Below are 21,303 nucleotides of genomic sequence, written 5' to 3' on the forward strand. Positions count from 1 at the left end.
AATAAATATGTAAATTTTATTTTAAATATTTCATTTGGATAAATCTAATTTTTATTGATAAATCTGATTTGAATTTTAATTTTATAACTGTGATTAACGACATCAAAAATTTAATAATTCTCACAATAAAAATTTTAAGCTTTATAAACGAAATTAAAAGACTAATAAGTGTATTTGTTTTTGTTATATTATGAAAAGAATTATTCGATACCATGTTGACTCCATAATGCCACAAATTCTGTAAATCAAAATTATCCTCCTCTTCTTAATGTTTGGCTTGATAAACCTCAGACTCCCTAATTGGAAAAATTAGCAAGTTAAATATATATTTTTTAATTTATTTTTTATTTAAAGTTGTTAAAATTTAAACTCCTAACTATTAAAATTAAGAGTTATATTTTATGAATAGATTACATTACTGATGATAATTTATTTTTAATCTTCTTAATTTAAACGAATATTATGCATTTAATTTTTTTTTTCATTCATAATTTTTAAAAATCTAAAAAAAATTCGGATCAGCATAATATTCTCGGAAAGGTTTATCTAATACTCGCCGATTTTTTAAAGGATACTGGTTAGAGGATATTCGCAATTCCATGATCCATAAAAAGAATCTGGTTGAAAGTTTAAATGCTTAATAAAATAGTATTGGATGAAAAAAAAATAAATAATAATTAGTATTTAAACAGAAATGCCCTTCTGACCAGAAAAAAAAGGCTGAAGTTTTTTTTATATTATATATAAAAAAATGGCGCTGCTTAAGTACTTCTCAATTACCAAATGGTACAACGTGTCAATCGATGATTAGTTAATAGAAAAGGCCAATTTGAAAAGTAAATGATCGGGTACTAGTTTTCCACGTCATTAAGCTCATGAAAGTCGAGCTTAGCGGAAATGATAAATTGAGAGAGAAAAAGGAAAGTAGGAGTCTACCGTGGTTTTCAATAAAAACCCTAATTCTATAAAATATCGAATTAGAGAAGTATCGGAAGCAGAAATCGCTGAGACAAAAAAAAAAAATGTCGGGGCAGCAGGAAGAAGATAAGAAGCCCGGCGATCAATCCGCCGCCCATATCAACCTCAAAGTCAAAGGCCAGGTCTCTCTCCATTTTTCTCTTTTTTTTTTTTTGCCTTTTTTTTTTCAAAAGTCTTTTAGGGTTTGAATCCGTAGATTCTCATTTTTAGTTTATTAATGTTGGAAGGTAAAATATCTACCTTTAAAAATTTTCCGTTTTCCCCTTTCATTTTTTTGTTGGGTTGTTGTAAATTTTCTATCACATAATGAAAATTATGCTTATATAGGTAAGGGTTAATTTCATAATTCTAAAGGCTTAAATATGTTTTTGTATTTTCTGTTCGTGATGTTTGAGCTTTAGAATGAAATGAGATGATGATTGGGTAGTTGCATAGATTGATCTTGTTATCTTTTTCTTTGGCTGACTTGTTCTTGTGTTTAATATTTGGGATTAGAGTTAATTTCTGTTATTTTTCTTTTAATTGTGTAATAATTGATTGTTTTTTCTCTCGGCCCATGTGTTGGCATATGAGTTGGCATATGTTAGAATGATATCTGTTTGTATTGCATCAATCTCGGATTTATTTCTAGCCTTGTTGTGCTTGTTTTTATTTCTTGTAATCCAGTTTGGGAACCATATAAAAATAAGAATTTTGGATTTGATATATGAATAACGGGAAGTCAATCGTTGATCAAATTATGGGGCTTAGGAAATTTGTAGGTTCATATAGTTTTCTTGCTTTTGAGCTGATAAAGAACCGCAAATTTGGGGAAATGATCTGGTTTGAATTATTGGTGTGGCCTTGAACAGACCTTGATTTGACTTATCTATTTGTAGAAACTCTGTTAATTTACTATTGAATGATGTACCTGTTTTGGCTTAAGAAGCTTATTCACTCTTATTAAGTAAGATCAACTCAAGAAGTGTCCAGAGTGAAGGTGTTGATATTGTGGTAGTGAATTTGGGTTTTATAATACAACTTCTTGGATTAATGCTCTCTCTTTTATTTTGGTCTAATTTGTATTTTGACCATAGGATGGGAATGAGGTTTTCTTCAGGATTAAAAGAAGCACGCAACTGAAGAAGCTTATGAATGCATATTGTGATCGACAGTCTGTGGATTTCAACTCAATTGCCTTCTTGTTTGATGGTCGCCGCCTACGAGGCGAGCAAACTCCTGATGAGGTATTGTTCTATTTCTCTCCCTTACATAATTGCTCGTAATAATCTGCAGGTGCAGATTGGAAATTGTTCAATGCATGATGAAATTTCATTTTTCTTTTGCTTTAGCTGGAAATGGAGGATGGCGATGAGATCGATGCTATGCTGCACCAAACTGGTGGCACAAATCCTTCATCTGTGTTCTCATTTGTGTGACGCAAGATTTAGTTTACTGTTTTTAGCACGTAGAGGGTGAGTTATTGCCGGACTACTTAGATGTTATATATAGATTTATTGCTATGGAGTGTTAGACTTGTCTTGTTCTGAATATCTAGCTCTTCTAGAGCTTTAATGGCTACTGTTTGGAACTTCATTTTCTTTATACCTTTGCTTTGATGGCTGTTTAACAATTACTTGCTATTTATATTCTATAAGTAACGATTTCTTGGTTTGCTACAAATTTAGGATTGTGATTTTTTTTTTTTTGTCTTGCATTTTTAGAGTGGCTTTACATTGTGAATATCAGCTATCCCTGCATTCTTTGTTAGATGACAGATTAACACAGGTGGTCAATCATTTCAAAGGGGAAGGAAATTATTTTGTTATATGGTGTTACTACATTAACATTTACATACCTACATGAATCATCATTTACATTTACAGACATACATACATACATGAATCATGTCAAGATAATTTGACATCCATCAATATCATCCTTGATCCAGTGAAGGGGCTGCAATGAATTTATTCACACATCGCCATGAAGGTTTTGTCTTTTATATGTATAAAACCACTTAACGCAATCATTGATATGATAGACAAAGTTGAAAACATTTGTTTAAGACACTAGTAAACTGTAATTAGGTGTGTTTTATACAGTAACCTCCATTCAAACTGTAGATCCGTCGACAAATCATGTTTCGACCTGACCCCTGAGGTTGAAAGATGGGAAAACGACGGTTGGCGGAAGATTGAATGAAAGAAGATTGATTTGAAAGAGAAAAAAGAGTGTAAAATTAAAAAGGAAGGAAGAAATTAGAGGAGGGGATGTCGGCAAAGAGAGTTTGAGAAAAAAAATTCGCTTCCTCTCTTGATCCAACTTGTCTCTCTCTCTTCCTATGTATATACTTTTGAACTTTATTTTTTTTCTTTCGAGACTCATTTCCTTATCTGTCTGCCTTTCTTGAATATTTTTGTCTTTTTCAACATACTTAGGATTCTAAATGAATAGAAATTTTATTGGAATATTTGTAAACATATTTGGTTTTTATTCATTTATTAAGTTTAACAAATAATTTTAAATAGTATTTTTATGTTCATTTATTAAACAAATCGAATATGAATATGAACAAAAATTTATTTAGTTCATTTACATTCATAAATAAATTCGTTTAAAATTTATTTAATTATAATTTATTTTATATTTATTTATAATAATATTAATAAAATTTTATTTTTGTCTTTTATCTTGATTTTAGTTTTAAAGGTCATTTATATTCGTTTGGATTTATTTATGTTTATTTAAAATTTGTCTAAATTTGTTCGATTATGATTTTTTAAAAAAAATATATTTGTGAACATATTCATTTGATATTAACAAATAAGCTCGTTTAATTTAATTGAACTGAATACGAATCAAACACAAATATATTAACACTTAAACGAATCGAGTTTGAACAAATATAATAATTTTTTTATTAAATATAGATAAAATCGAATATTTTTAAAAATAAATGAATAAATTACAAATATGTATTTATTCGTTAACGTTATTCTTTTTATAGCTTTAAACATGATAATCTCAACAAACGATAAAATTTCTTTTATGTCCTTTAGTGGATAGGTGTCAGACGAGAGAAAAACTGGAAACAAACTTATAAGATAGTTAGATATTACAACCTTATGACATTCAGCATGCTGTTGTAGTTAAGAATTTTATTAAATATTTTTTATATTAAAAAATTAAAAAATTAATGAGATTAAATATATTATATTATACAAATTAAAATGCGCATGATTAATTTAGTATTATGAGTGAAATGATACTAACTCAATTATTAAATTTACTTAAACCGTAATTATAATAACACAAACAAATTTAAAGTTAAATATATTTGTTATTTTAATTCTTTTACAAAAACATATTTTTCTAAAAAATAAATTACCAACTTAAAAAATATCACAGCTTTAATCCCATAACTTCATTTCCTTTAAACATTTTTTCAAAACACCTCCATTGTTGGTGACCAATATAAAATACTTATATATAAGTAATGGATATTATATTGACAATTTGATTGAATCAATTCATATTTAAATATATTATTGAGTTCATACTAAATTAATTTGAACGGTCATCATCTACTTTCTAACAATCAAATTGTAAAATTGCATAAAAAACATGAAAAAATGAAGGGATAAATATAAAGCTTTTAATCAACTAAGTAGGTAAATTTGACTATTATCTCTGAAATCATTGCAATAATAATTGTATTATCATCCCTTATAATAGTAGCTAGAGGTGTAAATGATACATTAATACTCATAAATTACTATGATTCGATTCAAAAAAAATTTGAATTCGGTTCGATTATTATCAAGTCGAGCTTGAGTAACTCGACTTATCGATCGAGCCGAATTCGAGTATTCTTATATCTGACTCGAGTAGCTCGTAAGCCTAATCAAGCTTTTTATATTTAAATATATTTTTATTATTTTAATTAATAAAATATTTTCGAGTCCGAGTTCGAGTTCGAGCATGAATAATCGAACTCTTGTCGAGTATACGAATTGAGCTTATTTTTACATATTAATTGAACTTAATCGAGCGAACTCGAGTAGTTCGAATTCAATCACGAATCGAGATCGAGCTTGAAAAATAAAACTCGATCGAGCTCAAGTCGAGTATCTAGCCTTGAATTGTGAGTCGAGCTCGAACTTCTCACTATTCGACTCGATTCAACTCGATTACACCCCTAATAATAGCATACAACAGACAACATCCAAAAAACTTAAATATATAGCTGAAGAAATAAAACAGTAACATATTGTGATATTACTGAAGACTCCAAATAGCCAGAACAAAGCAATAGAATCCAAAAAAATGAACTTTTATCAAACATGGTTAAATTCAAAACTTTCCAACTTTTTTTTTTTTTTTGGATGAATATACAGATCACATTAATATTTACACACTAGAAGCTGACTTTTTAGATACTATAGAGAAGCAAGTATGGAAGAAAAAGAAGCTAAAGTCCTGTACATATGATTATGAATGCACCAAAGTTCTTAATGTGAGTATGAGCATAGTTCAAAAAGGCAAATGAAGAAGAAACTATAGACTTGAAGAATCTAACATTCAAGAGTCAAAAGTGGGTTCTTTTGCAGAATATACAAAAAGCATGGGGTCAAACATCATTCTATCATTGCTCCAAGGTAGCAGGGCATTTAAAGGAAGTTGAAGTTTTTAAACACAACCAGAAGAAAAGAACCCAAAACAACTGGCAAAAGTAGTAATGCCAGACTGGCATACCATCACAAGAATGTAGTGACATCAATAGAAGAAAAATATATCCGTCTTAATAACTGACCATATGATCCAGAACTTAAAAACTTAATTTGGGGGAAATTGCAAAGCAATTTTTTAGGGTGATAACTGATAATGTGGGGGAAAAGGTGCAAATTTATTCCCCTTCTCATCATAGATGAACCCTTAGTCCATTGATAAAACAGTTAAGAGTTCAGAACTTTGATCTTAAAAAAGCTTTTCAAAATTTAGAACTTAGGAAATAAAATTGAATGGATATATACCTATTCAATATATTTTTTTATAAGAGACCCGTAACTTGAAGATAAGAAAGAAGATTACAATGCTGTGTTTTGAACTCAGATCACTTCAATCGCTTCATTATGTAACATTCATTTCAAACTCCAGCTGCATAGTTTTTAAATCAGTACATTAAATGGATATATAATAAGTTTAGCCAAACAAAAAAAAAAGTACGTATAACATGCACCTCTCACCTCTCACTTTTCATTTTTCCTTTTTCACAATTTTCAAGCTAACATACTACCATGAACTAAATGCTGAAGGGATTTGACAGAATTAAAGACCATTCTTTTTAACTGATGGAGGCCAAGATAATCTCCGGTGGCTTGTACCATCAACCTGATGAAAATCCCCCACCTCCTCTGCTTCTTGAGGCTCAGGTTCTTCGCTTCTAAGGCTTTTGATGGCCAAGTCATCAAAACTTGATTCGTTTTTCCAAGGGGGTGGAGTCATGCACTCCGAGTCTCCTGGTGCTCTTTGGGAGGAATCCTTGGCTGGTGTTGTCGGCAAAGAGGAAGCAGAATGCCCCACTCTCAGATTTTGGAGTGTTGAAAACGATTCTCTCATCGCAGACATGGCTTCAAAGAATCGCGTGCATGATGCTAAAGCAACAGGAATTGGACGGAGCATCTCCTGTGTGAGGAAAAGAAAAAGAATACCAGATGCGGAAACAAATGGTAGTTAGAGAGATAGAGATGGTAGATGTCACACTCCTTGAACATAATAACAAAATATATCAAAATGTGTCTTTAAGCCTACCCCCCAAACTGAAGGAGACTCCTTGAAGTTCTGACTCCATTGGAAGTCGGTAACAGATGCTGTCAATGCACCATAATCACTTGCAGCCTTCATCAGTAGTTCAGAAAATTGTTTCTGCAAAAATCCAAGTAAAACTGCCATTAGCAATGGAATTAGAATCTTTCTGTTTATCCTAATGGAACTGAATCAACCAGCGACCCCCAAGGTTCAAGCATAAATATTTACTTCTTTTCAGTTAAATTTTTGTGTGGAAGAATGTTTAAGTACTAAAACTCGCATTCAATAATTTGAAATGGGAGTATTTTAAAGTAATTTTTTTTTCAATATTTAGGTTTACAATTTTTAATTTTGTTCTTTAAAAATTTGCATTTAAATAATTGAATTCCTTTATAAAAATTTTCTGTCTTGTTCCAACTTCAGTAAAACTAAAATCCCAGAAATTTTTTTATTTTCCATTCTGATAATACAAGGTTCTTGTGCAAATAGCGGATATCAAAATCATCGCATATCCAAAACAATTATACCAGTTATAAACTAACAAAAAGTTCACACAAGAGTTCATATTTATTTGATGTAACTGTAATGTCAAGAAGCCAGATGGGCAATATATTTAATTTCCCAATGATTATATTTTCCTGTAAAAATTTCAGAAAATCTGAAAGTTTGGAAATTTTAATCCCATTTTACAGCATATGGAATTCATTGGCCCAAAAATTCAAGGTAGCAAAGAGATAAATATGAATTGTGGACAGAAACATGAAGGGAAGGGAAAAATAAATAAATAGTTCCATATATCAAATGATCATTCATCCATCTCAGGTAAATATTTCTATAAACTTCAAGTCAAGCCCATGAAATTCAAAATTTTTTCAGGTGATCATCACCATATTTGAATTATCTGGTTCATAAACAAACCTAAATTGTATTTTGCAAATAACTACCAAATTGGCATGAGTAAAGTAGCCAATAAAGTTCCCAGTTATACTCTAATAAACTTTTCAGAGTCATATTCAATAGCTAAGAATGTAAATGCAGGTGAACTTATATTAATGAATGGTATATAAAGAAGTTCTCCCTGTAAGCAATCATCCCAAGGGAACAAGAACTAACACCACTAGGTTTTCAAATTTAATGTAGCTAGAGTCAACCACTGAAGAATTACAAACCTGATATTCTGCTTCCACTGGAATACAATCTAGGGAATATGGTTGTTGCAGACGAGCTATAATTCGATCCTGCCAGAATAATGAACAGAGAAAAATAGTCAGACAACTAAATAAAGTCATTTTGGTAGTGTAATCTGAAAAGGAGGAATTTAATGTGTTAGGGCAAAGACAAGCTTCTTGTGCCAACCATCTTAGCTATGGACAAATTTCTTGGGACAAAAGAAATAAGCCAATGATGTAATCCTCAGAAGGGCATATATACAAATAGGTAAATTTTCGTCTCAATTCAGAACAATATATTAATAACAGAGCCTTCCAGGACACCAATTAATGGCATACACATATTTCTATAATTCTATTATTGTTTATAGCAGCATTTTGAGCATGAATTCTTAGTTAAATTTGGTTTGAATCAAGGGAAATTTTAAAACCAAACTCAGAATAGGAGTGGAAATATATTTTCACCCATCACCTAACCCCATTGAAAAAGTAAGAAGATAAAAAGGAATTGTTGCAGAAAGTAGTGGCACAGAGGAATTTGGAACTGAGGTGTAAAATGGAAGCCATGTTGTTATGCATATGAGTGTATATATATAAAAATCATAGAAACCACTGTCATGAGGCATTCTTGACGTTAGCACTCTGCAGTACACAATAAAAAAACCTGAAATTACCTTATTCTGAATAACATCTTTCAATATAGTAGTAATCCTCGCCAGTGTCTCACACTTCTTTTCCATTTCACTTACATGTGTCAGATGTGCAACATTTTTATCATCCTAAAAATGCCATAAAACAGGTCAGTTAAAAGAAGAGCAGACTTCCAGTTAAAGATCCTAGGCTGTGCTTGAATCAGCAACATTAACTTAACAAATAAAATTCTATGTTTTATAAAAAATATTTTCAAATATATATAAAAAAAAACCCTAAAAACAATAGCAGTAAATAGTAAATAAAAAGACTAGTTTTCTTTTTGTGTGTGTGTGTGTGTGTGGTTGCATTATTATTATTATTATTATGTTTTACATGAACAAAACTGAAACTGAACTGCTTTTATTTTAATTATCAATCACAAACCCAACCCTTTTAAAAAGTCAAAACACCAGTTTGATTTAGGTTCTTCTGGTCAATCACAAACCTTTAACGCTATCCAATTATGCTAAAATTAATGTGAAAGAATAAAAACTGGGAAGCATTACCTTTCGGCCTTGTAATTCCACTTGCAAATCTGCTATTTTTCTCTGTACAGTGGTTAGCTCTCTTAATACCTTTATCAAGTCATCACCCTTTTCTCCAGTAGTAGAGGATAAGTTTTGCACTTCTTCCTACAGAAGAAAAACAATATTATCTGTCCCTTCGATTTTCTAGCTTTACCATAAACGTGCAGATTAAACATTTGTAACTAATCGTCTTAGAGGGCAGCAAGTGCCTATCCAAGATTTCCAAATAAAAACAAAAGTAAACGAATAAATTCAAGAGACGTATTCAAAATATCAAGGAATTGGAACAATTTTCACACTTACGGTTCCATGAGCGACAATATACAAACTATATGTTTAAAAAATGCTCTAAAACCCGAAGCTTAGCTCAATTGGTTCATGCAATCACCCTTAAGATGCGGCATCTAATAGGTTTAGGGTTCAAATCCTAGCACCTGTAACCCATTCCCCTATCCTCAGGCTATTGCCTCCTTTGTACCAAAAAAGAAAATGCTCTTAAGGCAATATATCTTAAATTCAATTTCATCAGACTTGCAGAAGTAACTGATCTGTCATTTTAGTTTACTGCCTAAAACCCTATATCTTAAAGGTTGAATGAAAATCTCAGACTTGAGCTAGTGCTCATGATCCTAAATTAAATTCTCGCAAAGAGATTACATCCACATGCTATTGATGGTGAATTCCTCTTACTTGACCATCTAAGGGGGAAAAGGGCTAAATAATTTCAGTATAAGCTTCAAAAAACCAAGTTCATTTCACAAAATGCAGCTAGAAATGATATTATATTCAATTGCTCAGCATAAAAGCCCAGAATAAAGAACGCGATCTACCCTAGAAAGTAGTGTAATTTGGGAGTTTCAAATTGCATAATTGGAGTGTTTAAACATAAAATCCAATAATTAATGCGAATGAAATCTGGCTCAAAAACAAATTATGAGCAGCAAAGCAAATGGAATTGTAAAAGAAAAAAGAGGACCTGAGAAGGAGGAGGGGGAACAGAGAAACCAAGATCGGCAGCAATGGAGAGAGCATCGGACATTCCTCCGATGCGCCTCAATGGCTTCTTCCCAACCCACGTGGTGTCGCTTCCCATCGACATTTGACGCTCAAACACTCTCTGATTTTGCTGGCTCGAAATTACTTTCGTGAACGGATGTCATGAACGGACGGCTAGTGCCAGATGTGTCGGGCCTCTCCTTATGCTTTGAGTATTTTTTTTAAACCTGCAACTTATTTGAATTTAAAATTTTTTCCTGCTTTAAAAATGAGTTATCCATTGAGTCTGCATAATACAAACGGCTAGAAAATACTTAAAAAAATCGATTTAAAATTATAATATTTGATTTGATTTTTTTATTTAATTTAAATTAAATTTGAATGTTAAATATTTTTATTAAATTTGGATAGAAAAATTAAAAAAATTAAAAATATCTAAATTGAAATAAATTATATGTTTTTATTAATATATATATATATATATTAAAATTTTATATAATAAAAATAATTATTTTATATCTAAATTTAGTTAAATATATTAAAAATTATATTAAAATAATAAAAAAAATAAAATTAAAAAAGATGAATCTAATTGAATTATAACAATAAAATTCAGTTTGAATCAAATTTATTTCAAAAAAATTGAGTCAAATTCAGATTATATATTAAAAATTTATAATATTATACAATTTGATTCGTTTTCACTCATAATAATTTAATCCAAACAATTTTTAAATGATAATTTATGTATTTATATTTATTATTTTGTATTTAACAAATATAAAATATAAAAATTATTATATAATAATTCGTGTCAACAAGTCATATACAAAATATAATTTTTAATTTTTGTTAAATATATATATTTTTTTGTTAAAATTTAAAATTATATTATTTTTATTATATCATTATATCATGTTTAAAATTATCATATTTATATCAATTAACTTTAAATTAATTGACATATTATTAAAGTTTACTCTCAAAAAATTGAGGGCTCGAAAAAATTTACATGTATATATTTTTCTTCAACCGATACGAAAATTTAAAGACATATTAAGAATTTAAAACAAAAATTATCATGTCTAGCTATTTATAAGGCGGAAATCCCTTCGGTCATTTCAAACCCAGCAAAGAAGCCCAACTTGATATCTTTAGGCCCTGGATTTTAGGGTCCGTCTCTCTACAAAATAACCAAATCCGGTCGATCCCCAAAGCGTGTTACGTTGTGTGCTTGATTTGAACCGGGTCTATGTGTGGTTTGACCAATGATCATCTTTTCTATTGCTGAATAATCACAGAATTTTGAGCATCTTAACTTCTCATCAATTTTAATATCATCAAGGAGGACTGAATCAACTGATTTCGTTACTTTATTGTTATTGCCACCTTTACAAGAAACAGAGATTAAATGCTATAGAACCCTACCTGGACCCGTCTTACAACGGCCCACAAAAAATTGGAATAACAGTGAAAACAAAATGGAAGATAAGACCATCAGGGACGTGTTTGTTTCTCATATGAATATCATCTTTCTTTCTGAATATTTATAAACTTAATGGAAAAAAATAATTAACAAAAATCCAAATCTTCAACTCCACTACGTTGGTGGAAAGAACCTGTTGAGATTGAATGGCAAAGTGTAGAATTCCTCATTCCTGTTGTCTCCTCTAAATGTTCTGAACTTCACCCACCATGGCATCCCTCGATCTTTTTTCGATTTTTCCACCTCTATTGTGTTGTCCAAAAACACCGCGATGATCAGACCTACTGTTGCCGGAGATGAGAATATGGTATTCAGAGATGCATTGAACTGCAAGGACACTTGCCCGAATCATTATGGTTTAAATACCTTACCATACCATTTTGGCAGGATTCTAAATAGGTTTGGCAACAATACATACCCATCCAGCTTTGGTGTGAACAAGCCCCCGGCGTGTTGGATTCCAATATTCATTAAAGAATTGTGGGATAGAAATTCCAAGGAAGAGTGATAGCCCAGTAATGATGAGGTTTCTCATACAATTCATGTTTGTGAATTGGAGAAATGACAATCCAACTGAAGCTGCAAGCAAGCAGGAAATTGTAATCAAGGCTAATAAACAGCACAAAAATAACAGAAAAAACGACTTGGATATAAGTAATACATACCCACAAGGCCAAAGAGTATACAATATAGTGCTGCAAATATTGGGAAAGGTATGGATGCAAACACAGCTCCAAATTTTCCTGCAAAAACACGAGTTAAAACACCATAACGGGGGAAGAATATGTCAAGAATTTGTTGATGCTGACAAACTAAATTTCTTGGCTCCCAGAGAAAAGGAGAAAAAAATGCAACACAGGTAAGTATGATTCCTCTTAAGATATAATTGACTGTCACAATTAAGTCGTCTTAATTGTGATTTGTAAGTCAAAAAACACTGTTTGTCTAACTCTAAGCCACAGATGGCTGGACACTGGTTAAGAGAATTATAAATGCTTCCTCAGGATTCCAGAGTAAGGTGGAAAGTACCTAAGATTGAGAAAAATATCATGAAGGCAGCAGATATCTGAACAACTCTGCGACTTCCAACTCGGGTTAGTCCAAGTAGTCCAACATTTTCCCTGAAACATAACATGATGTCTATAAACGTGGGGGAAAATACAAGACTAGCAGCATACAGCAATAGCTGATCTAAAAGTATGTCTTACACAGAAACAGTAGAACCAGTTCCCGTTCCAAATAGACCATCAAGCAATATGCCAATCCCCTGCCAAATGATTATGAAAATCATCAAGCTTGTCAATGTGCTTGGTTGAAGTATGACAAAAAAAAAGGGCATTTGAATGAAATAATCAAATTAATAAGTTAAATATAAGGTACACAGACTGACAAAAGGTGAAAATGATAAAATTGTGTATAGTCCATAGCGAATAAAAGCTAGAAGGATGATACTCATGGCTGAGAATGAAACAGCTCAGTTGTTTTTTACACTGAAGCATAATTTGAAGCAATCATGGAAAGATATTGTTCTACCCTACATGTAAGTTATTTCTTCATTATATCATTCAGGGACTGCTTAAACTTTAAATGATATTAAAATGTACAAAACTCTTTAAAATGGCAACCCTAAACTACAAGTAAGCAATCATGGTTTGTTGGTTATTGTTAGTCCGTTTTCTCTCTGTGAGGGCTTGTTTTGTTAATCATTTATGCATTTTCTTTAGCTACTTGTACCTGTTTGGTTGATAAAAAAAAAAAAAAGGTAATAGAAACATTAAACCTGCCCACCTGCCAGCCAATCCCACGGCTTAATACATAAGCTGGAGGTGGAGTTGCAATAGCCAATCGAGATGCTGCCTTGTATGCTCCAGTCGACTATAGCATGATAGGTAACATTAACAAGCAATTTCATCAACCAAGAAATTATTCTCGGTAGGCTTGTTAGTTTGAACTTTAAGTAGAATGTATCATCAATAAGATGTACCTCAACCATAGACACTAGAACTGTAGACATCATAGCAAAGGAATGGCCAGCTGAAAATGTAGGAGGACCCCACTGAAGAGGATATGGGAACTTGAACCTAAATCATAAAACATCAATGTCACAACCAGTGATAACAAAATACAAGTAAAGAGAAGCTGAAGTTGATATTTTGATATACCACGGAGCAGTAGATATGAGATTTGCTCTGTCAGTACGGCAACTAAGTTGAGTAGTATTTGGCTTGTCGCGGTAAGCCCCACTGGCAGTCAGTATAAGCGAATAGATCCAAATGATTGCAACACAGATCAATACAGGAAACCTTTCAAAAATAGGGAGATCTCTTAATGGCCTCACATGCTTTAGATACTGCAATTCCCATAAAGCCAAACATGCGAAACTTAGGAAAAATAAATAAGTAAATGAATAAATAGAAAATAAAAAATAAAAGGAGAGAAAAAATAACTGATATAGTGATATGGTAACAGTTATACTAAACACTTACTAGTGACACTCCAATCACCAACAACAGCATTGGCAGCCCGATTTCCACACAATTTCCCAGCTGAAACAAATATGCAAACAATGAATTAGAGGTGTGTGATACTCACATAGAAACAAGAAATACACCATTCAGCTGATCTCAGTACTGATATAGTGGTTGCTGAAACAGTAAGTCATCTGTTTAAACTAAAACATTGTGGTGAAAATGAAATGTGGATGGTTTACACTCCAAGTCAACATTGGAATTTAAGAATCTCATTCCTTAAAGAGCTAAATAACTATCTTAGCATTGATATCAAACAGCCCACTTAACTGAGAAAATGACATGAAATGTGTTTGAACAGAACTATAATATGATTACTTAATGTTAGCTAGACTTATGCATCCATTACTTTTCATTTAATTTAAGTAATAGTCTTTTTTTTTTTTTATTGAGAAATTGCATAGTTATCATAATAAAATGGTCCCAATGGAATCTAATTTTCTTTACTTAAAGGAATTAACGCTTGGCACCATTTTAAGAGACCAAAATAATCATCCAAAGACAATGAAGATAGTCTAGTAACTTTCAATGACACTTGTAAAAAGAATTTTGATAGCACACAAAGATAACAATCATATTCAATGAGCTAGAACTAAAAACCTACAATTCAGATGTTAGGATTCCTTATACGTGGCTGCAAGGGGTGCTGAACATATTAAATAGAAGTTCCATACCCAGGGTAAACTAAATGGATGCTCAATGTAATAAAAAAATCCCTTCTATAGCAATACCTACCAAAGGAAATCCTCTCTGAAACAATCCCAATCCTACCAATGCAACCACTGGTGCCGTACCAAGAGGGCTGAAAAACCTGCATGGAAAACCCAAACAACAGTGAAGAAAAAATATCCAACAATGGTGGGCTAAAAACTTCACACTTTCATATGCTACCAATGTACCGTGAAAAGAGACCCCAAACTTGGCTGTATCCCAGGATAATTTGTATGCTTGAGGCTACAATAAGAGCTCCTTGAATAGCTCGCATTGTTTGTATAAATCTCTGCAAACCAATCACATGGGAAGATCTCTTTCAAACTACCCCTAACAAATGAGAAAGTTCAATTTCTGAGAAGGAAATCAAATTGACAGACTCTAGTGGGATGTAAGCTGGCAGTGACGGGAAGCCATGCTAACAGTAGCACAGCTTTTGACACCATGAGTTTGAAGATGTTAGATTCATCAACTTAAAAGCATAATTCTGTAGGGTTAAAACAATTGTTTGCAACAAGCATCTTATTCTCAAGAGAAAGAAACCCATTAAACTCATGTTTCACTGGAGCATTTTTTTTTTAATTCAATGTTGATATGTGGGTCTAACAAGCAATTCAAACTTCAGCATTTTCATGTCTGGTTGACTACAATATTGTCCATGATGAATCGATTTTACAAGGTAAGCTAGTTAGCACATTGAAACCTGCTCCCTTGATATTGTTCTGAAAGGTCAGATTTCTGTCTCAATAACAAGTCCTGACAATTAGAATGGTGACAAAAGAAATCTCACATCAGTTAAATTGGGGTATCCTAGGAACATAAATATAACAAGTGCCTCTTCACCTATTGTCAATTGGTTTTAGGTTAGATACTCATTCTAAACTTTAACATGGTATTAGAGCAACCAATTGGTTTTAGGTTGGATGTCCACCTAAAATTTTAACATTCACAATGTAAGAGTTCTTTGTCTTCCTATAATTGAATATGGGAAAAATAAAGAGTTTCTCTTTATCTGGTCGCTAGGTTAGAAGGCAGAATTTCACTACTTTGTTTGCTATCCTGCATATGTTCACACAGTTCTGGTGTTCAAATGCTATGAAATAAAAATTTTTTATTTTTTCAAACTTATCAGCTATGTTTGTATGGTTAGCATGTGCTCAAAAATAAAGAAACAGGTGGTTGCAAGCAACTTACTTCATGTCGATCAGTAATCCGTTGCAATGACGAGTCATTTATTATATAGGCAATTGGGATGACATAGGCATAAGAGCCACCAACAATTGCTGGCAACCTTGTTCCAAAAAGTTCTTGGAGAAGTGTGTTAATGCCAGCTACAAAGAGCAAAGTCTGTATTACCCGTGCTTTGTCCCCCTGGTTATGAGCAACAAAGGATAAAGAAACAGAATAGGTGTTAAAGAAAATAAGGAAATTTTAGCAGAGGGATAAATGCATGAGCTAAAACGGTAAATAGTGCCTCTAAGATCCTCTAGACCAAAGTTCAACCATATATGATTACCAGTTTTCAATCTACTGTAAAGTTGAGAAGAAGAGAAAAGAAGAAAAAGGAAAAAAAAAAAAGCAAAGACAAGGTCTAATCTCAACTCCTTAATCAAAGGCGTATTAACCTAAAAAATGATCCTAGTTGGGAACTAATGTTCAAAATTACCAGCATAGTTCCATTGTCCTGGCAGCAACTCATGATATAAACCAAGCATGAATCAATATGATAACAAACTAATAAAGTTGAGTATAACCATCTTACATCGCTTCCACCCATCGCTGGGACAAGCAATGAAGGGATCATTACACTTGTACCCAATATCAGGATATAGTTCTGAAATGCTAATAGGATGGTTTCAGCTGCAAGAAAAAGCTGTGTTTATAAGCATGGGCAAGATATTCAGGAATAAACTTTACGCCTACACATGTGAACTGACAAAGTCAAAATGAAGACTTGTTTCTAATATGCATTAGTTTAGACTTAATCGAACTGAATATTTAAGCAATTGATGAATTATTTACAATAACAAGGTATAAAGCGACAAAGCTGTACATGTACATTACAAAAAAATATGCGGCAAATATACAGTGAGAGAAATGTGATTGCAGTACAGCTACAGGAATGAATAAATAACTAGCATTTTATCTCCTAAATTTTACTCGGCATGCAGCTGTAGGTGTGAAGAAATAACTAGAATCCCTTAATTCTTGGTGTAGATCAGCATTGATTAATGGTGAAAGAAATTATTACTAAACCCTTATTGTAGGGCACAAATGAGATCTACATCAATGAAACTGTTTAAAAGAAACCCGGTGCACGGCAAGAGCAAAGTATTTCCTTCATCGGCTCATGATGGGAAAATTAATCAGATTTCAACTACTTATCTACTAGACTAAATCATAACTACAGTCATAAAAACATTAACATCCATCAAAAGCATCTTATTGTAGTTGCATCTATGATGGAATGCAATCCTTCAGCATAACTTACTCCCTATAAGGACCACTGTGTTATTCATCCAACTCTCACCTTTTCTTCACCTTATGTTTGTCTCAACGAGGCCAGATGTTATGCTTATAGGTTGGTGAAAGTCAGGGTTCCATACACAGGGCAAGAGAAGAGTACCCCAGTGGCCAGTAATGCAATTGGAAAATGAGAATTAACTAGCAGCCTAGTCAACAATGTGGCCCAATCTTAAAACCAGGGAATACAAGAAATATCCTTATGAAAACTGAATTGATTACTATTCTTTAAGCTGCAAAGCATTTAGCTTGTTTACTTCTCGGTTATATCGAATTCACATAGAGGGTATAAAACCCTACAAAAGAACCAAAATTCAACCTATGTTTTTCTTAGACATTCATCTCACAGTATATCAACTATTATCAACCTTCTCCCAGCTTCATATTATATTGTAGTAAATAGGTAGAACCATTGCTGGATGGAGATAGGTGAGACCTTCAGAAGTCTGATGCTACATAGCCAGTACACTGGTATGATTTGTAGCGAGGTCACTTTCAAGGAAGGTGGCAATGGTGGTCAAATAGGTTCCCTTAAGGGTGGGCAATCCAATATAATTAGCAGGTGCTGGCAAGGATTTTCAGAAGTCTGATGGTTCACATGGCAAAAATACCTTTGGCGTTCAAAAAAAAAATGCAATGATCAAATCTCTAAACAAAACAAAATAGACCTGTCTCGCTCAGAATCTAATTATTATCCTATAAGAAATGCTGAAGTTGAAAGCCTCCTTAATAGGTCAAAAACCATCATCACCCTCATCAATCACCAAATAATTCTTACATTTGGAGGGTTGATCCAATTTAACATGCACATAGAAACAGCATATCCTAATCTGGATTTGCTATAAGCAAATGCACAAGGTGCATGATCTCTTCCAACATGGCATCAATCATCTGAGTGAATCTTACCATACACCAAGAGAGGATAATTATAAATACAAGTATGTCAGTGTTGTGTGCCTGAGACAATAGATATCTTGTCTTACAAAAAAAAATGATCCTCTTCTAGGCTGTGGTCATTGCAGTCATACTGAAGGCACATATCCCCAAAACTTGCATGAGTTGACTGGATTTCCAAGTTGATGACTATCTTCATACAAAGCAAATAATACCCAGTAGTTGCATTCATCAAGTACGACGACTATTGCAGGCATTACGCAACCAAAGAGGATTATTCTTTAGGTAAAGGAGAAACTACAGAAATGCTATTCCATTCAGTAAAGTCCCAAACACCATGAATATCAAGGAATTTTCTGTTTGGTACCCGAGAAAATAAAGGGAAAAAAAAACCAATAAAATCATTACAGAAATTCATTGCTTTCTTGATGAATTCTGACTATCCAAGGAAATGTTTGCGCTAAAATGTTACACTCATGGTAAACAATCACGCCATAAACAACATTCAGGAAGCAAAATTAAAAAGTGGAAAAAAAAAAGTCATCTCTTGAAAAAGAAAATTATTTTGCCGCTACTGGTCTGGGGTCAAGTTCATAATAATGTCATAATGTCTACTATTTCATTCACAGAAATACAAAGTTACTGGCTTTACAGACTATAAAAAGAAAATTATTGTTTTTAGCCATAACTATGACCCACAACTTCATTTCTTTTCTTTCTTTTTTTCTCTTTATGCACCATCCCAGTTTAATAACTCATAAAGCTTAAAGCCATTACCATAATGAGAACAGCAAAGAGAAAAATGGGAGAGACCAGAAAAAAAACATAAAAGCCATTTTTTTTCATTAACTGCTTCTTTTAGTTATAAAATAATCAAAACAACAGTAGACAAAAGAGAACGTACCCCAAGGAGGGTTAGAGTCGATGCAGTACTCAAGGTCTTGAAGCTGATCCATGGGAGGATGGGTTATTTCTGCCATTGTTCTTACGCTTTGGGAAAGAGAGAACAGAAGAAGTTGAGGTAGGAAGAAGTAGTAGCAGTGGAAGAAGAAAAAGGAGGAGAGAAACTTATAACAAAGGAAAGTACAGATATAAAGTGAAGAAACGTAGCTTCCAAGGAAATAAAATTTTTAAAAGAGTACAATATGTCAATGAGCAAAAGCAAGGCAGCAGTAGCCTCTCAATGAAGCCCACCAACACTCTATTTGTTTATCTCTCTTTTCCTTTCCTCACCTTTCCTCTCTGAAGCTTCTTCTTTTGAACCTGTTTTTTTTTTTTTTAAACACTGTTTGCCCTTGGTATCTTACTTTAATAGCCTTCTGTCCCTCACGTTTCCTCCACCAAGAGTCAATGAAACAAATACAACAGTATACCATCAGAAAGCCACAACAGGAAGCTCTTAGGCTAGCGACCCCACCATGAAATCCTTGATGGCGTCCTTTGGCAAGTCACAATTCTCTTCTAGCTTAACCCTTCCACTTGACATTATTACACCTGCTGTTACAACTTTACTAATTATAGGCCAACAACGGTACCCATTTAGGCTTTGTACTCTGTCCTATTCCCATCCTATGGAACAAAAATGAGTGTAGACTTGTTGTATTCATCCATTAATTACTTCTGACTTCACATTTTTATACGACATTTTAGTGTATTTCTTTCATATTTTAACTTTTGTTATAGGATTTTATCATAAATAATTTTTAAATTACAATAAAATATTTAATATAGTAATTAAATTTAAAAAATATTTAATATGATATATAAATTATAAATATATCATATATCATATATCATATATAATATTATATTATAATATATATAAAAATTTGATAAAATTTACTTCGTTAATGTTTAAGTGAATAATTTATATTATTAACACATAAGATAGTTCTAAATAAATTTATCCAATCAATTATTCAATTTTTAAAAATTTAAAATTTTATATTTATCAAAATCTTTCAAAGTATATAAATTTTATCTTAATTTAAACTTGAAAAAACATATCTCATATATTACTCTTATTCATTTATATGAAATATAAATTTTAAATAGTTTTTAAAGGTTAAATCCCTATATCTTAGTAATTATAAAAAATTACACATCATCTAAATCAATATTTACATAAATTTAAATAAAAAAATTTTGTAGTTGAACCAATATTATTTAATAATCTTTTTGTCTTTATTTTTCTATGATTTAAAATAAAAGAAAAAAGATATTTTATCTCAATTTAAATTACACATATATCTATATTGAAAATTATATTAACTTCTTTATCATAATTTAAAATTAAATTTGGATAAACTACATTTTTTAAAATTTAAAAAATTTTAAATAAATAATTATCAAATATGTATTTATGATTTTTTTCTCGATATTTTTTTCTTTATAAAATATAGAATAATCAGATATTTGTCACAAAAATTTGGCATGATAAAGTTGCAAAATCAATTATGAAAATGTCTTTCATAATATATCACATGTATAAATCTTAGTTTTCATACTAAAATAATATATATTTTAAAGAGTATATGTAATTGTGAACTAGAAATTAATTTTTTCATTGAGGTTTGTATATAATTTTATTCTCATAAGTCAAAGCTTTCATAATACTTATTTGGATTCTTTCATAATAATTTATATATACACGATTTTTGTAATTTTACATTACAAATTATAAAATGATTATGAATATTTTTATTTATCTATATATAATATAAAATTAATATAAATTCAAATTTTAAATTATAAAAAAATATAATAAAAATTTTCATGCATGACATGAGTAAAAAAAATTAGTTAATTAATATAATATTTAAAAAGTTATTTGTTTGTCAATATCATCATTTAAAATTAATAATAATAAAAATAATTATCATTTTAATTAAAAAATTTATAATTTAAATATCATAATAAATATTTTTAAAATTTAAAAATTATATTAAATATTTTATTATACTTTAATAATTATTCATAATATTTAAATTTGGCATACATATTAATGT

The 21,303-nt window shown here is 31.3% G+C and overlaps 3 protein-coding genes across 3 annotated transcripts; 1 reads left to right on the forward strand and 2 right to left on the reverse strand.

Moving 5' to 3' along the window:
* Window positions 1–863: 863 nt before the first annotated feature.
* LOC111314548 (small ubiquitin-related modifier 1-like) lies at window positions 864–2,640 on the forward strand. The gene is made up of 3 exons (XM_022916008.2): window positions 864–1,100; window positions 2,055–2,204; window positions 2,310–2,640. The coding sequence occupies exons 1-3, from the start codon at window positions 1,023–1,025 to the stop codon at window positions 2,394–2,396; spliced, it is 315 nt and encodes a 104-aa protein (XP_022771743.2). The 5' UTR covers window positions 864–1,022; the 3' UTR covers window positions 2,397–2,640.
* A 3,416-nt stretch (window positions 2,641–6,056) lies between these two features.
* On the reverse strand, window positions 6,057–10,435 carry LOC111313534 (AUGMIN subunit 2-like). The gene is made up of 6 exons (XM_022914218.2): window positions 10,134–10,435; window positions 9,137–9,262; window positions 8,612–8,716; window positions 7,938–8,006; window positions 6,772–6,885; window positions 6,057–6,645 (listed from the first exon to the last, which is right to left on the reverse strand). The coding sequence occupies exons 1-6, from the start codon at window positions 10,254–10,256 to the stop codon at window positions 6,289–6,291; spliced, it is 894 nt and encodes a 297-aa protein (XP_022769953.2). The 5' UTR covers window positions 10,257–10,435; the 3' UTR covers window positions 6,057–6,288.
* A 1,021-nt stretch (window positions 10,436–11,456) lies between these two features.
* On the reverse strand, window positions 11,457–19,526 carry LOC111314549 (nucleobase-ascorbate transporter 1-like). The gene is made up of 14 exons (XM_089752423.1): window positions 19,200–19,526; window positions 16,641–16,738; window positions 16,073–16,249; window positions 15,067–15,167; window positions 14,903–14,978; window positions 14,126–14,185; window positions 13,802–13,989; window positions 13,624–13,720; window positions 13,428–13,514; window positions 12,848–12,906; window positions 12,669–12,760; window positions 12,305–12,382; window positions 12,058–12,218; window positions 11,457–11,966 (listed from the first exon to the last, which is right to left on the reverse strand). Exons 1-14 carry the CDS (start codon window positions 19,273–19,275, stop codon window positions 11,754–11,756), a joined length of 1,563 nt encoding a protein of 520 aa, XP_089608549.1. The 5' UTR covers window positions 19,276–19,526; the 3' UTR covers window positions 11,457–11,753.
* Window positions 19,527–21,303: the final 1,777 nt, after the last annotated feature.

This window comes from Durio zibethinus, chromosome 23 (assembly GCF_047325235.1).
Source record: "Durio zibethinus cultivar Kanyao isolate XHJ-2024 chromosome 23, ASM4732523v1, whole genome shotgun sequence".
Classification (NCBI taxonomy): Eukaryota; Viridiplantae; Streptophyta; class Magnoliopsida; order Malvales; family Malvaceae; genus Durio; species Durio zibethinus.